The 16,517-nt window shown below is 56.2% G+C and overlaps 1 protein-coding gene across 2 annotated transcripts in view; it reads left to right on the top strand.

The window, feature by feature from the left end:
• CELSR3 (cadherin EGF LAG seven-pass G-type receptor 3) overlaps positions 1–13,754 on the top strand; it is a 31,291-nt gene extending 17,537 nt beyond the window's left edge. For both annotated transcript variants that reach the window (XM_053953583.1, XM_053953582.1), the window contains 19 exons: positions 1,007–1,101; positions 1,825–2,034; positions 2,476–2,659; positions 3,134–3,283; positions 3,601–3,781; positions 4,057–4,224; positions 4,601–4,727; positions 4,895–5,101; positions 5,203–5,377; positions 5,909–6,021; positions 6,319–6,398; positions 7,030–7,156; positions 7,780–7,893; positions 8,031–8,167; positions 8,260–8,366; positions 8,982–9,155; positions 9,301–9,501; positions 9,674–10,751; positions 11,465–13,754. In XM_053953583.1, coding sequence (XP_053809558.1) covers positions 1,007–1,101; positions 1,825–2,034; positions 2,476–2,659; positions 3,134–3,283; positions 3,601–3,781; positions 4,057–4,224; positions 4,601–4,727; positions 4,895–5,101; positions 5,203–5,377; positions 5,909–6,021; positions 6,319–6,398; positions 7,030–7,156; positions 7,780–7,893; positions 8,031–8,167; positions 8,260–8,366; positions 8,982–9,155; positions 9,301–9,501; positions 9,674–10,751; positions 11,465–11,492 — 3,656 coding nt within the window. In that variant the 3' untranslated portion in view covers positions 11,493–13,754. The remainder of the gene's footprint in view (positions 1–1,006; positions 1,102–1,824; positions 2,035–2,475; positions 2,660–3,133; positions 3,284–3,600; positions 3,782–4,056; positions 4,225–4,600; positions 4,728–4,894; positions 5,102–5,202; positions 5,378–5,908; positions 6,022–6,318; positions 6,399–7,029; positions 7,157–7,779; positions 7,894–8,030; positions 8,168–8,259; positions 8,367–8,981; positions 9,156–9,300; positions 9,502–9,673; positions 10,752–11,464) is intronic.
• Positions 13,755–16,517: the final 2,763 nt, after the last annotated feature.

Raw genomic sequence — 16,517 nt, 5'->3', positions numbered from 1 at the left:
TGCAATGGCACTGGTCTCTGTGCTTCTGCAGCTGGGAGGACTGCTAGGAGCTGGAGGTGGTGGAAGGGGGTATGCTTGTCCCTGAGGCTTTTCTGAGCAGCAGCTGGAGTCTGCTCTAAGCTTCCTCTCCCTGCCCTCCCCTGCTACCCTCTCCCAGCCATGGGCACCTGGCTGGGCTCCTGTGCCCTGATGCTGTGCCCAGGAGGACCTGCTCCACAGTCCTGCTGGGTACACTGGGGTTGTCTGGTTTCTCTTGCTCAAAGTGTTTGTGGTGACACACCCAGCTGAGAACATTCTTCTCCGTGTTGGCTTTAGCAGTGTTTTTCATGGTGGTTAACATCTCATCCCATTCAGTTTTGGAAACTCCCTTGCTGTACACAAATGCTTGAGCTCCAACCAGGGACTGGGGGCTGGTACTGCATACTGAACCCACAGTGCTGGATCCTCCACACTGGGGTCCCACTCCTCCATCCCCCTTGGCTGAAGGGGCTCATCTCAGGGGCTGATTTTCCAGCCCAACAGCAGGGCTGTTGTGCTCCTGGGGTGGCTTTGCCCTGTAGGGAGAGCAGGACCTCAGCAGGCATTGCAGGCTGTCAGCTGGGGGATGCCTAGAGCTGGTTGGGCTTTCATAACTTGGGGTCAGATGTGCCTAAGGACACAGTCATGTCCCCTTGGGCTTTTCCAGCCTGGGTCCTGCCAAGTCAGGCCTTTTTGCAATCCTGTGTGATGGCATCTGGCGTGGTGCAGCCCCAAAACACACATAGGCACCCAGCTCCTGGAGGGAGGGGATGGCAGCAGCTTGCTGAGGTTTTACAAACCAAGAGTAGAATGGGTTGCACTGGTGCAAAGCAGGATGATGGCCCTGAGGTGTTACAGGCCCTCCCCATCACTTGTCAGTGCCACTCTTTGGGATTAGCTGGTGCAAAGGATCCCTGCAGGGAGGATGCAGCAGGGCAGCCATGTCTCCTGTGCTGAATTTTCAACAAGCCCTTTCTTCTTGTTTTAGGTGCAGCCATCAGACACTGTGATGAGGAGAAGGGCTGGCTGGAGCCAGATCTCTTCAACTGCACTTCACCTGCCTTCAAGGAGCTGTCCGTGCTGGTAATCCTCTCAGCTCTGCAGCCCTGACAGAGCAGGAGCCCTCTGAACAAGGGCTCACAGCCAGAATTCAAAGCACTCAGCTCTCCAGGGGTGCCTGGGGTATGAGAGGACCTTGCTACAGTGCTCAGTGCCTTTCTCTTCTCACCTCCTTCCCCCAAATCCCTCCTGTGGGAGCAGTGGTCTGAGCTGGTTCATATGGCTTCACTTAATCTGTGTCCCCCTCAGAAATTATGTGTGTCCTGCCAGAGTATTTGAGGGGAAAATTAATAACCCTGAGTAGGTGGGTTGTCTGCTCCATGAGACCTCTGTAGCCCCCTTGATTTTGTCAGGGACAAATCCCTTTGAAATATCCAGGCAAGTGTATTCAACATTTGTGTCACCTAGGCTGAATGTCATCATGTCATCTAATCATGCTGAATTGAAAGGGAAGCCAGGAGAGTTTCCAGGGAAGTATTGCCAGGGCCTTGCCCTGTCCTTTCATCTGCTTGGCCTCTGTCATGAATGGCACTGGGTTAGCCAGGCCAGTGCAGACCCTGGTGTGTTGCTGGGGGCTGGTTTTCTGCCAGATGTTCTCCCTGTTATAGAGACCACCACTGTGAGTGTCCATGGCTTCTGCCGTGGCTTCAGAAATAATCTCTGTGTCCAGCAGGGCCTGCAGCATCCCAGTTTCCTGGTAAGGAGCCTGCTGAATTGTTTAACCCTCTCTTTTCTCCCCACTGACAGCTAGAGGGCTTGGAGAGGAACAAGACTGAGCTCAACACAATTGAAGCCAAGAAGCTGGCCCACCGGCTGCGGGCTGTGACAGACCACATGGACCACTACTTTGGCAATGACGTGCACATTGCTTTCCGCCTGCTGTCCCGCCTCATGGCCTTCGAGAGCCAGCAGCGCGGCTTTGGCCTGACAGCCACACAGGATGCCCACTTCAACGAGGTGAGTCCTTCCCCAGACCAGAGTGGCTTCTGTTGCTGCTTGTCTTAGCAGCCACTGTGTTTCTGAGGGGATTGAGGATGCGGTGGGACCCTGTCAGGAGCACTGGGCTCCTCAGTTCACATCAGCAGTGTGGGAAGCAAGACCTGCGTGGTCAGGGCTGGAGCAAAGAGTGGTTGAGGAGAAGCAGAGAACTGGGTTTGCTCAGCCTGGGAAGGCAAAGGGAGGTCATACTGCTACTGGCAGGTCCCTCATGGCAAGGATGGAGGAAAGATGTCTCCACAGGGCACTGGTTGATGAGAATTGAGCGGGGAAGCCCATGATAGTAGAAAGTACCTCTCTCCCGGAGCCCTTGTGCAGAGAGCACAGTGCTGCAGTCTGGGGGTGGTCAGGAGAGGCCCAAAGGCCATGCTCACCCTCTGTTCTCACATCTCTCCCATTCAGAACCTGCTGCGTGCAGGCAGCTCTGTGCTGGCGCCCGAGAACCGGGAGCACTGGGCCATGCTGCCACACGGGGAGCACGGCAGCGCCAGCCTCATGGAGCAGCTGCGGGACTACTCGGGCACGCTGGCCAGCAACATGAAACTCACCTACCTCAACCCCGTCGGCGTCGTCACCCCCAACATCAGTGAGTAGGAGCTGGCTGAGGTGGTGTAGGGACACTCCTCCTTCACACCTTGTTCCTTTCTCATCTCACTGCATCTCAGGGAGTGTGCTGATAATGCCCTTAATGGCTCTCTCTAACATGGGGAGGCATTTCTGAGAGATGTCCTGGTCCCATCCCTGCCTGGACTAGCTGACCTCCAAGAGCTAGCAGAGCCCAGAATGTGCTCCCTGCTCACAGATACTTTCCAGTCTCCAGTGGAAAAGCAGCTGGCCTTGGTGGCCAGAGTAGTCTGCCCTATGGCAGAGCAAGGATCTGGGCTGGGAAGGAGCACTGTGGGTACTGAGATTTAGTGTCATGCCCAAATAGAGGTCATAGCCCCAACTCAGCCTGTGTTTTGTATGGTCCCTTTGCCAGGGACTTGAATCCTGGGGTGCACTGTGTTGCTCTCCAGGTGCCCACCCTAGAGGTGACTTTCACTGCCTTGCTCCTCCACAGTGCTGAGCATCGATCGCATGGAGAACCACTCCCACATCCGCCGGCGCTATCCTCGCTACCACAGCAGCCTTTTCCGGGGCCAGCCCGCCTGGGACCCCCACACCCACGTGGTGCTGCCACTGTCGGTGCTGAGCCCTCCCAAAGCTGAAGGTGAGCACAAGAGCATCACTCAAGAAACAACATGGGTGGGTTCAGCTGGCAGGAAAGATGTAGAATCATAAAAAGGTTTGGGTTGGAATGGACCTTTGAAAGCCATTTAGTTTGCATATACCCTACTAAAACATGTCTTTGTCAGGGGTCCAAGAGCCAACCTTGAGATCCTGAGCTTTACACGTATTCACCAGGTCCCAAAGGCTCCTGATGACCTTGCAAATTGTCTTCAGAGTGGCACACACTGGTGTGTGTGTGGTTTCTTGTGTGTGTGTGTGTGTGTTTGTGTGTTCTCACCACCCCCTTGTGTGCCCCAGCTGTCCCCACAGCAGTGCCCACGCTGGCTGGGGGTGAAGGGAACTACACTGTGGAGAACTCCTCCCCGAGGCAGGCGCTGCCAGAGCCCGAGCCCACTCTCACTGTGGTCATCCTCATCATGTACCGCACCCTTGGGGGGCTGCTGCCTGCACGCTACCAAGTGGATCGCCGCAGTGTCAGGTACATCCTCCTCCCCTTTGCCCCCAGCAGCACCAGTGGAGAGGGGCTGGCTGGACTCTACTCTGTTCCCTCTGGCAGTTGCCAAGTCTGTCTGCAATGGTGAGGGTTTGATTCCCAGCCTTGGTGCTGCTCTGTGCCACGTTTCCCAGCTCCATGTTGTAGACTGAGCAGAGCTCCTCCTTCTGAGATGTCAGAACAGGACACCTGAGAAGTCTCTGGGGGTCTGTAGCTGCCATGCAGTAATAGTGATGGTAGAGCTCTGTTGCTCCTTGCAGGCTCCCCAAGAATCCTGTGATGAACTCCCCCATTGTGAGTGTGTCTGTGTTCAGCAATCACACCTTCCTGCAAGGACCCCTGGACACCCCTCTTGTGCTGGAATTTTACCTGCTGGAGACAGCCAACAGGAGCAAACCTCTCTGTGTCCAGTGGAACCACTCCAACCTGTGAGTTGAGCATGACTGGGCCACTCTCTCTGAGCTGCTTTCCCCGCACACCTCCTCGTTCCCCAAGTTTCCCTGAGCAGCAGTGGGACGTGGGGATTTCCGCCCTCTCCAATGGGATTTGTTTCTTTTGGGAGGGCATAGCAGGGTCAAAATCATTTTGTTTGGAAAAGACCTTTAAGATCATTGAGTCCAACCATTAACCCAGCCAAGTCCACCACTAATCCATTTTCCTCAGTGCCACATCCACACTCTGGCTCCAGTATTTCTGCTTTAGGAGTGCAGTTGTATCTGCTGGCAGAAGAGCCTTGTCAGTCACCCCTCTTCATGATTTGTGTGTCTTCTCTCCTAAGTGCACTCTGCTTTTTGGTGGCTGCAGGACCAACCACTCTGGCTTCTGGACAGCCAGGGACTGCGAGCTTGTGTACCGAAATACCACCCATGTCCACTGCCAGTGCTCCCAGTTTGGCACCTTTGGAGTTTTGATGGACAGCTCGCACCGAGAGGTAACCTCAGCCTGTGGGACTGTGGGTGATGGTGGGGACTGTTAGCAGCTGGGTCCCAGCAAAGGCAAAAAATTCCATGTGGGACACAAACACAGTTTGAGAGTTCTGCAAGCTTCCTGTGTTTGCCCCTAACACTGCTATTTGCCTTTGGTTCTCTGCTGCTGCAGCAACTGGAAGGTGATCTGGAGACATTGGCAATTGTCACCTATTCCTTGGTGTCTCTCTCCTTGGTGTCTCTGCTGCTGACCTTCTCCTTTCTGACCTGCCTCAAAGGCCTCAAGTCCAACACACGTGGCATCCACTCCAACATATCAGTCACCCTTTTCTTCTCTGAGCTGCTCTTTCTCCTGGGTATCGACCGCACTGAGAACCAGGTTTGTGGGCTTGAACAAGCTCACCCATGGGGGTGACGTGTGAATGATGCCATTAGCGTTGGCACAGCAGCACCACCTCTAAGTCAGTTTTGTCTCCCCAGTTTCTCTGCACTGTGATTGCCATCCTCCTCCACTGTTTCTTCCTCTCCACCTTCGCCTGGCTCTTCGTCCAGGGCCTCCACATCTACCGCATGCAGACCGAAGCCCGCAACGTCAACTTCGGGGCCATGCGCTTCTACTACGCCATCGGCTGGGGAGTGCCTGCCATCATCACTGGTAAGAGCTGCTTGTGCTACAGCCACACCCAAACCAGCTGTGCTGCTTCTCAGCAGTCTCCTGACCACCTGGTGTTGCCCAGCTCATCTAGGGTGGAGAGCTGAGGGTGGGCCTGCCATGGTCAGCAGTACTGGCAGCAAGCAGTGCTGTGGTGGTCAGGGGATCACGTATCAAGGGCTATCATCTTGCCTCCTAAGGAGAAGTAATTTCTCAGCACATCTCCTCAGTTCTTGTAGTTAAAGTCTCTTGGTTTCCCAAGCCTGCATACTTGGGTGACCTGTTGCTGGCAGTGAATGTCTCCTGGACTGGGCTGTGTCAGGGACACCTGAGGAAAAGGAAATAAAATCGCTATTGCTGAGACTCACAGTCCTGGCTCCTTCCCCCTGTGGTGGGAAAGCCTATGCACAGGGCAAGGAGCAAGGAGAAAGGAGAAAGCCCCTTCACTGCTGACAGTGCTGGCATGAGATTGACATGGTTTGGACAAATCCAAGGCTGCTGGGTCTGGACCTGACCTCTCCCTTCCTCCTGCAGGGCTGGCCGTTGGCCTGGATCCTGAGGGCTACGGGAACCCTGACTTCTGCTGGATTTCCATTCATGATAAGCTGGTCTGGAGCTTTGCAGGCCCCATTACTGTCGTCATTGTGGTAAAACCCTGTCCTGTTTCACCCACAACCCTCTCCTGCCTCCCTTCTCTGCACCATGGGCACTCAACCCTCCTTGGCTGCCCACTGCCTGTCCCATTCTCTGTGTCCCTCTCCCTCAATTAGAGGCCCTCTTTTTGTCCCTCCTCACTCTAGCCAAACCTGGGGGAGGCCACAGCTTGGGCATGAAGGGGAAAGGAGGGGATGTTTGCAGGGCCTGGCGAACCTGGAGTCTGCACTGGGGAGGTCAGGTCAGAGCCAGCCCTTGGCACAGCTTCTAATCAGTGCCAACACTTTCAGATGAATGGGGTCATGTTCCTGCTTGTGGCCAAGATGTCCTGTTCCCCAGGCCAAAAGGAGACCAAGAAGAAATCGGTTCTGTGAGTATTAGTGGCCAAACTCCCAGCAGAGCTCTGGCAGCTGGTGGATTTTAGCATTTTCAGTGACCATCCTCCTCCTTCTACCATCGCAGAGGGCCCTTCTGTGCATCAGTGTCAGCCTTGCAGCCACTCTCCTTTCCCGCACCTGCCAGCCACATTAATCCTTCCTGAACTTCATCCTTTCTGGTTCCTATGTCCCCATCTCCACAGTGACCTCCCAACTGGTCCTTTTTCACCACCTGCCCTCACAGCCACCTCTTGTGTCTGCTTGGATTCAGCACTCAGCCCTTATCAACTATGAACACCTATTTCTTCCTCTCCTACATGCTTCTGAGACCTTTTCCCCACTCCCTCTTGAGCCAGCCCTGGAGCATGGCTGAGCTCTCTGTGGCTTGAAATGACCTGTGTCATTTTGGCTCCTGTGTTTGCCATGTGTGATCCAGAAGGGAAGGCCTGGGAGTCAGGGGAAGCTGGGCCACTGTGCAGGATGTGCCTGCAGTGCTGGGCACAGCAGGGAGGTCTCTGCAGGAGCTTTCCCCTCTGGATCTCTGTGAGCACTAGACTGTAGGTTAACAGTACACACTAACCTCTCGGTGTGTGTCTATGTCCCTGTCTGTCTCTCTCTCTCCAGCATGACGTTACGGAGCTCCTTTGTTCTGCTTCTAGTTATTAGCACTACCTGGCTCTTTGGCCTCTTGGCTGTCAACAACAGTGTCCTGGCTTTCCACTACTTCTACACTGTCCTCTGCAGCCTCCAGGTAACTGCCCAGCCTCTGCTGGGGAGGGCATGGGTCAGCCCAGGAGAGCATCCCTGTGGTCCCCACGGCCATCTGTGGAGAATGGGTGCCCTGTGCTGAGCTCCCAACATCTCGCTGAGCTCCTTGTCCCTTGTGCTGTCACCCTTGTGGCATTGAGTGACTCCTGCCACTCCTTGCTGCTGTGCCTGTGGTGAGCAGTCACACAGAGCAGGAGGTGGCTGCAAGGCATTTGGTTTAGAGGTAACATCCAAAGGATAACAAGTACCATCTGGAGGGAAGGCACCTCCATGTCCTGAGAGGGCAGAGTAAGAGAATGTGATGGAGGTGTTGGACACTCAAAATATGATCCATGGCAGCACCCTGCCAACCTTCTCCCACCGCTGGGGCTAATGTTGCTGCGGGGGACCTTGCCATTTGCTCCTTGGCCATTGCCAGACAGCTGGACACCCCACCTGTTCCTCTCTTATCCATGACCACTATAGGTGTTAGCTGTCATTGGTATTTGGGGGTTTTTGGTGCATCCCAGTCCAGTGGCCACACAGGGACTGTCCCACTGCTGGCACTTTAGGCAAGCAGGTCAGCTGGCAGTGATGGGCTGTCTCTCATGGCATGTCTCCCCACAGGGCCTGGCAGTGCTGGTCCTGTTCTGTGTACTGAATGAGGAGGTGCGGGAGGCATGGCAGCTGGCCTGCCTCAGCAAGAAGGGGCAGAGCGAGGAGGCCACGAGGAGCACACAGGTGGGTGAGAGCAGAGCAGCCCCGGGTGCTGGGCTCAGCCTGCATGTCTGGGACAGGAGCTGACAGGGATATCCCCACTTTCCCTGGCCTGCCATGGCAGCTCCTTAACAGGGCACATGCCCTCTCCTCCTCCCCAGGGCCCCAACGCCTACAACAACACAGCACTGTTTGAGGAGAGCGGGCTCATCCGCATCACCCTGGGGGCCTCCACGGTGTCCTCAGTGAGCAGCGTGCGCTCTGCCCGCACCCACTCCAGCCAGCGAGCTTACCTCAGGTAGGGAGCAGCCAGGGTTCTGGGGGCCAGCAGTGCCTGGGCAGAGCCAGAGGCTCCTGCCACTGTGACAGTTTGAGCCTCCTCTCTTTCAGAGACAACGTAGCAGTACGTCAGGGCTCAGCCCTGGATCACAGCCTGTTGGCTCACGCCGGCCCCACGGACATTGACATGGCAATGTTCCACCGTGATGCTGGGGGAGGTAAGGCTCAGCCCTGTTCCTGAGATAGCCTGGTGCAGGCTCTGGCTGTATGGTTACATCTTGGACCCCATGTTCAGCTGCGACTTCCAAACACATGGTAGATAGGAGAGAGAGGCAGCCATTGTGTCATTTAGCACAGCTTCCTCCTGGACAGATGGCAAAGGGCATAGCTGGTCCCCAAGGGGGTAGAAATGGGGGAGGAAACAGAGGGGACATGGGCTGTTGTGGGATCTCTGGGGACACTGGGCTCTCCAGTACAGCACAGACATTTGACTCACTGGAGCTAGACCAGCTGGGGCTGGCGTGTGGGACAGGCAAGCAAAGGCTAAGGGACGTGGGTTTACTCAACCTGGAAGAGAGGCGGAGGGGGTCTTAGTGCTATTTGCAGCTGCCTTACAGGAAGGTGCAATGAGATGGAGTGGGGCTCTTCTCACAAATACCTGGTGATAGGGCCGAGGGAGCTGGCGCAGGCTGCTGCTGAGGGAGGGGCAGCAAAGGGTAAGGCACACTCACAAGCGTGGTCACCCTGGGGTGGTTCTGCCTTCCTGGTGCCATCAGCAGGAACCTCTCCCACCTTCATTCCAAATGTCTCCCTGACACACCATGTTCCTAAAGACCAGGACTCGGACTCGGACAGTGACCTGTCTCTGGATGAAGAGCGCAGCCTCTCCATCCCGTCCTCAGAGAGCGAGGAGAACGTTCGCCTGCGGGGCCGCTTCCAGCGCCAGCTCAAGCGGGCGGCACACAGCGAACGCCTCCTCACTAACCCTGCCAACACCACTCCCAAAGGCAAGTCCCGGGCCTCTGGCAGGGAAAAGAATGAGCTCAGCTCCCTGGGGGTCAGGCCATGCCTGTCTTGTGATGGCTCAATTGCTGCTCATGGAGATATTCTCTCCCTCTTCTCTGGGGCCTGATTTGCTGTGTCCTTCATCAGATGTGGATGGCAATGACCTCATGTCGTATTGGCCGGCTCTGGGCGAGTGCGAGGTTCATCCCTGCTCCCTGCAGAAGTGGGGCTCTGAGCGGAAGCTGGGATTTGACATCAATAAGGATGCAGCCAACAATAATCAGCCAGACCTGGCTTTGACCAGTGGGGATGAGAACTCCCTCACCCAGACCCAACGGCAGAGAAAAGGTAACAATCTGGAGCAAGTGGGCAAGGGTGACCTTGCCTGTCTCAGGTTGACGTGACACTGAAAGCTCAGCATCAGATCTGTGTGGCCATGCCCTTGGGGAGATGTCTCCCTGGTTTTCCTGCTCTTCTTGCTGTTGTGCAAATATTTGACTTCTCTTTCTGTCCGGTGCAGGGATTTTGAAGAACCGCCTCCAGTACCCTCCAACTCTCCAGGGCTTGCCATCCGTTGGCAGGATGACCAACGAGCTGACGTGGTACAAGACATCCACGCTGGGTCACAGGGCTGTCCCCGCTGCCTCCTATGGCAGGATCTACTCTGGGGCCGGCAGTCTGTCACAGCCAGCCAGCCGATACTCATCCCGGGAGCAGCTTGACATGCTGATGAGGAGACAGATGTCCCGGGAGCAGCTGAGCAGGCACAACTCAGGAGAGTGCTTGGAAGCTGTGCCCAGTCGGCATGGGTCCAGAGAGGAGCTGGACACTATCCTCAGCAGGCATGGATCTACTGAACACCTGGAAAGTATTCCAAGCAGACATGCATCTAGGGAAAACTTGGATCTACTTGCTGCTAGGCCCAGTCAGAGAGATCATGGGAACACACTGCCCCGGAGGCAGGGCTCCAGAGACTGCCTTGACACTTTACCCTGCAGATTTGGGTCAAGAGAGCAGCTAGACTGTGGGCCAGTAAGAGAAGTCTCTAGAGAGTGGCTAAACACATTGCCAAGTAGGCAAGTGTCCAGAGACCAAATAGACATGTTGCCAAGTCGCGATACTTCTCGAGAGCAATTGGATTTGCTTTCTAGAAAACAGCCTTCAAGGGATCTGCTAGCATCAGCTAGACAAGCTTCAAGGGAGCAGCTGGACTTTTTGTCCAGAAGATCTAATTCCAGAGAGCCTCTGGACACAGTGCCTAGCAGGCAGCCCTCGCAGGACAACCTGGGGAGTCTCCCTCGGAGGCAGCTGTCTAGGGAAAGCCTAGAACCGCTGTCAAGGAGACAGCATTCTAGGGAGAACCTGGAGGCCATTCCCAGCCGACATCCTTCCACTGAACAGTTAGATATCCTTTCTTCCATCCTTGCTTCTTTTAACTCCTCCGTCCTGTCCTCGGTGCAATCTTCCAGCACACCTTCAGGCCCCCAGACCACCGCCACCCCCTCCGCCATGCAGACCTCAACGCCCTCTGCAGTGTGTCCCTCAACACCTCATTCTGTCACCTCCCACAGCATTTCAGAGCTGTCACCAGACTCAGAGTAAGTAGTTTCCTTCCTTCCTCAGCTGGGTCTTGTTCAGCTGATCTTGTGCATTGTCCACCTGCCTGGCTTCTTCCCAAAGGTGTTTAGTTTGGAGGGAGAGGGCTGAGTAAGGGTGAGCTCCCTGGGTGAGTGGCAGGTGTCTCCTGGACTGAAGAGTGACTGGGCAGGGAGAAGCCTCAGGTGTGACAGCTCCAGATGCTTGTACCGCAGCACAAGCAAAAGCCTCTGTGTATGTGAGTCTGTCCTCTCTGCCCAAGAGTTGATGGCCCTTGCTTGTGGCCTGTGGGTACTCAGGGAAGATGCTCTGTGCAGCTAGGCTGGCCTCCGGGCTGATCCCTTGGTCAGTGCTGGCTCTAAGTCCCAACGGATGTATGCAAGGGCCAGGCTGGCTGGAGAGGAGGGAGCCCAAGTCCTAGGGAAGCCCTGCCTTCCCCAGCCACATTTCTCCCCAGGCATCCCGTTCCAGTATGTCACTTTTTCTTTCTAGCTCTGCTCCCTGCTGGTACTGCTCCCACCCCACCCCACCCTACCCCACCCCATCCCTCCTTCCCTCCTTCCCTCTTCCCTCATCTCAGGGACTCGGAGACAGTTGTTCCTGCCCTGGCACAGGAGAGGTTTTCTGCCCTGTCCTCATCAGGCATAGTGGGAAAGGGTGCTGGACCCCAGGAGAGATGCCATGGCTTAACACTGTTTTTCTTTCCTCTGAGAAGAATAATGAGAAACGACGGCCATTCCTGAGGGGCCAAATCTGATCACAAAAGAGATGGAAGAAGCAGGGCTCTTCACCAGGCACTGCCAGCTGAGGTTTGGTATCCCCATGGAGCAGGGGCCAGAACTGATGGTTGCCAGAGGCCCAAAACCAACCCTGCTTTCCCCTGCCCTGTGGGCTCAGGGGCCAGCAGCCCACACCACCCACTGTCAGGAGCCTCCAGGCTCTCAGCTGCCACTGTGCTCTCCATCACCTGCCTGGTGTGACAGGTAGTACTGGGCAAGGGTGGCATCTCCAACCCATTGGGGCCAAGCTCTTTCTCTGCGAGCTCTTTGTGTGTGGGGTGTGCCTGTGTGTGTGTGAAGGGTGGGCAGTGGCAGAGGGACAGAAATGGAGCCTAGGATATGGGGGCAGGGAGGGTTTTCTATCCTTTTGTATCTTTGTAATCAGAGAGAAGAGAAATTTCTATGGTTATTTTTACGGATGGTATGTTCCCAGGACCTGGAGCATTTGTTTCACCAACAGCCCCATGCCAGTTTCCCTGGGGCTACTAGAACCATAATCCCAGTGGACTGGAGAAACAGTGCCAGGCAGTCCTTAAGGCTTTGCTGGCACTGCTTTGTCCCATCCCCCCTGCAGGGCAGCTGGCCCTGTTGCCCCCCCTGCCCTCCCACTGTGCAGCTCCAAACTCTGTCTCTTCCTGCCTGGTGTCCCTCAGCCCCCTGCAGCCAGGCCTCCCTCTGCCCTGTCATGGGACCACCCCTTGGGGCTGCCCCGTCTGTGAGCTGGGGCTGTGTGCCAGCGAGAGCACGTGTGAACGGGGCAGCAAATTCGGCACTAGGAACCTGCTGGGAAGGAGACAAGCTCTGCTGTGCAGTCCTGTCCTGTACCAGGATGGTCCCACTCTCGTCAGCGCTGGTTTCCTTGGCTCAGCAAGTGAGCACTGTGTTTTTACCCACTGGGTGTTGTGCTCTTTAACCTGCATGTTACAGAACAAACTTCTGTTGGTTTGTGGGTCTGGTAAAGGAGCTGGATGACCCTTGCCCTGCTTAGCAGCAAGCTTGGCTTTTCCCAGAGCCAGTCCTCACTCTGCAGAGGACTAACATCCACAGGAGCATCATGTGGCTCCAGTTTTAGGGTCCAGCATTGCCCTCAAGAGTTGTATATAGCTGGTTTCCTGGGAGCTCTGTATACACCTGCTCTCTGCTGAGTAGCAAAGGACTCCAGCTCAGAGTGGCCTGAATTTTGGGAGATGGAGATAAACAGCACTTTGCCCTCTCTAGAAATTCAGGCTACCCAAATGGTCTGGGGCCTTACCCCTGGCTGTGCTGTGAGATGGCACTCCTCTGTGCCTACCTCAGCCTCAGGCCAGGGCATTCGGCTCAGCAGGGCCAGCATGTTCCCTTTTTCACCCCCCAGGTGCTCTCAGGGCTGCATGACCATGTGCTCTTTACTGCCTTACTACCACACTGCCGTGGCATCTTACTGTAGCCCAGCCTGACATGTTTACAGGAGAGGACCCATGCTGCTGTCCTCATGCCTCTAGGGAGACCAAGGCCTCTTGGCTGTCTCCCCGAGTCAGTGGGGAGAGTATGGAGGGAACAGAAGGGCTGGTGACTGGGGGTGCCCTGGCTCCCCAGCACAGCCCTGATGAGGCAGGCTCACTGTCATCCTTTTCCCAAGGATGAGAGAAAGGCCTGCTGACATGTTTACATGCCATTTGGGACCAGTGTGCAGAGGGAAAGCCTGCTGGCCCCACATGCTGGGAGCAGCCAGGCACCTCCATGCTGCCCATCTTTGCCTTTGGAAACAAGCTCGTTTACAAGTTTCTCTCCGGCTGTGCAGTGCCAGCACCAGAGTCCTGGGATCCTGTCCCTGCTGCGCTGTAGGGCCCATGTTTCTGCCAAGTTGGGCACAAGGGCTCTTTGTGCTGCTGCCAAATGGAGAGCAAGTGTCAAGTGCCAAAAAGAAGAGAGCAGCAGAGACGGTGGCCATCCCTGCAGAGCTGGTGGCCATCCCTGTGGAGCTGGGCCAGTCAAGAAGCAGAAATCTGCTTCTTGCAGACCAGTCTGCAGCTTGGTCCCTGATTGTAGTGCTGTGACCTGGGCTCTAGGGAGCATCCTCCTTGAGTTTGGATTTTTTCCTTTGGGGGATTTGGTTGGGTTTTTTTTTCCTCTCTCTGTCTCCTGACTCTGTTGGCAGGGAGTGGGGAGATGCCCACACCCCCCTTTGGCTGTGTAAAAGTGTATAATGGAAGCGCCAGATTTGGAAATAAAAGTCTATAAAATGGTGTTGGCCTCTGTGCTGTCTCTCCCTCTGCTGGGGATTCATGGCTGGGGCTATGGATGCAGCACCTGAGCTCGAGGTGATGTTGGGAGGGGGCTTGGGCAGGAGCTCACAGCCAGTTCCTAGGCTACCTGGGAGTCACTGTGGCCTGAGGCAAGGTGACCAGGGGACGGGGACTTCAGGTGAGGTGATTGAACTGGGCTGTGTCCAGGCTGCTTCACCCAGAGATGGGATTGGCTGTGGTGGTGTGCGGTGGCTCCAGGCCTGGCTGGCAGAGCTGCAATGCCACAGTGGCCGTGGTGAGCTGTGGGGTTCGTTCCTGGCAGCTGCCAGCACCGCCAGCCTGACCTAGGCTAAGGGAAGAAGATCCATTTTCCAAAGGCTGCGTGACCTCAGCAGGGTCAAGCTAGCTGCCAGCAAGGAGAAGGAAGTGTGGGGAGAGAAGGCTGAGCGTGATCCTGGTGCCCTCCGTCCCTCCCCTCTTGTTGAAGAGGAAATAGCAGGTGAGCAAAGGGCAGCATTGATCCACAGCGCCCTGAGCAAAGGTCACCATCAATTGTCATCCCTTTGTCCCTTAAGAGCTCTGTCACCTGAGCTGCTGGGAGTGAGTTCAGGGCAGCCTTCAGGAGTTGCACTGTCAGTGCCAGGAGCTGTGGTCCTGTCCTGCAGCCCTTCCAGAGGCTGGCTGGGGGGTGAGGGCCAGGGAGAGCTGTTGTGGGGGCTGGAGTGGCGAGGAGGTGCCACAGGCAGAGTGACCAGCCTGGGGTGCACGTGCGGGGCTGGAGGCTGGAGTGAGGGAAGGAATGGCATGGGCGGGGACAGGGAGCAGTGATAAAGAGGCAATAAATGACATGGGGTGTTATCTGCTTTGGAGCAGGAGCCCTGTGATGGCCCCTCATTCCGTGCTGGGGGAGTGAATAAATGATGGGGAGTGGATAAACGAGGCAGCAGTCATATGTGGGTGCCTCTGTTGGACATGCCTTTACCTGACAGCTGATGGACATGAGGGTGGACAGGGAGGGCCACGGATGGGTTGAGGGAAGAGGCTCAGCCTCACTGAAAGCTGTGGGACTTGGGTTGTGCTCACCACAGAGAGAGCCAAGGTGGCCACAGGCTGTCCCCACAAGGCACCAGGGATGGAGACAAGTTGCTCCAACTCTGGAGATTGTGGTCCTGGATGTCACCGTTCCTGCTGCTTCTCAGCCCCATCCCACCATCCAGGGAACCCAGGATTGTCTAATGCCTGGCCCTGCCCACTGCCTTTGTGCACACCTTACTAACAGTCAGAAATTTGAGCCTGGAGTTCCGCTGTCGTATCCCCATGGGCCTGGGCCAAATGTGACTCAGAAATTCCCTGCAACCAACTCTAGGTTGTGATACAGCCCAGGGAGGTGTGATGGGTTCAGTGGGACTATAGCGCCCGCGGGGGACCTTTGGAACAAGATAACGGCTGGGTCTGTGCGAATTGTGTGAGACCAGGGTAGTCCACAGAGCATAGCACACCTGTTTCCAGCAGGTAAGCAAGGGTCTGGGGAAAATACCCTGGATGCCATGACCAGAGGCTGCGGGTAACCCTTCTTGTCCTGGTCACAACTCCTGCTCCAGGGCATGGGCTGGGGAGTGGACATCTGTGGGAGCCACAGGGGCACAGCAGTGCCCTGGGGAGGCAGCTCTTGGCAGGAGGTTGGCACCAGGTTGTGCCCAGTGGCAAGAAGCTCCCTGCCTTGCACATGACGTGGGTGGTCAGGCATGGCAGCATCCTGGATGTAGCTGGAGACCAGGAGCTGAGACTGTAGTAGACAGTCCCCAGAACGGGATGGCTCTGGGCACAGTGGTAACAGTGCTGGGTGTGCTACAGCTGGGGAAGCCAGCACACCAGGGCACCAAGGGGAGCATGGTGGGTGCTCTGCAACCATGGGGCTGGGAAGCGGGGCAGCTTCTCGGCAGGGCAGGAGGAAGGGCAGGAGGCAGGGAACAGTGTCTCAAAGATCACTGGCTGGTTTTAATAAATAGGAAGAAGCAGAGCACGCACCTGACTGGTGGCTCCTGACCAATTTGAGCACAGCAGGTAGGAGGGCTGGGGGTAACACAGGGACTCAGGCTGGCACAGCCCCAGGCACTCAGGGAGGGGATTGTGGGTCCAGCTGCAAATGGATGAACACCTTAAGACTGATCAGGCCACCAGCTGGGTGGGCCCAGCATGATGGTGCAGCTCTTAGAGTGATCCCTGTGCAAGTACAAACTGTAGATTTGTACAGGGATTCCTCAGACCCACCATCCCAGCTCTGTGAAGGGTGAGACCTCAGCCCAGCTCCTCTGCTCACAGGCTCATCCCTGCACTGCAGGGGTCAAGGGAGGGCACTGTTGGAGGGATGGTGAGCCGTGACATTTGCCGGGGTTTCACATTCCTGCTTCCCTCATGTGTAAAGGGAAAGGACAAAGTCTGCAGATGGGGCTGTGGGATGGATGGGGCTCTGCTCAGCAGCTGTGCTGGCCCACTGCCCTGCCTTGCTGCAGTACACGGAGGGGAAGGTGGTTGGCACCGAGGTGGGTCCTGCATGGGCAGGTGGAGAGGGAGCCCCGCCGAGGCAGCTCTGCTGGCAGACCCCACTCGTGCATTTCAGTGGATGGGGTGGATGGGGCTGCTGTGGGGCAGGAGTGGGCAGCACTGATTGCCGAGCCTTCCCTGCCCACCTGCTGACTGCCTACTGCTCTCCGTTTTGAGCCAGTGCTGTTGCTTCAGGACTCCCAAAACTCGGCTAGTGCCT

Source organism: Vidua chalybeata, chromosome 12 (assembly GCF_026979565.1).
Source record: "Vidua chalybeata isolate OUT-0048 chromosome 12, bVidCha1 merged haplotype, whole genome shotgun sequence".
NCBI lineage: Eukaryota > Metazoa > Chordata > Aves > Passeriformes > Viduidae > Vidua > Vidua chalybeata.
Note: the sequence above shows the minus strand (reverse complement) of the source record. Positions and strands in the feature narration are given on the sequence as shown.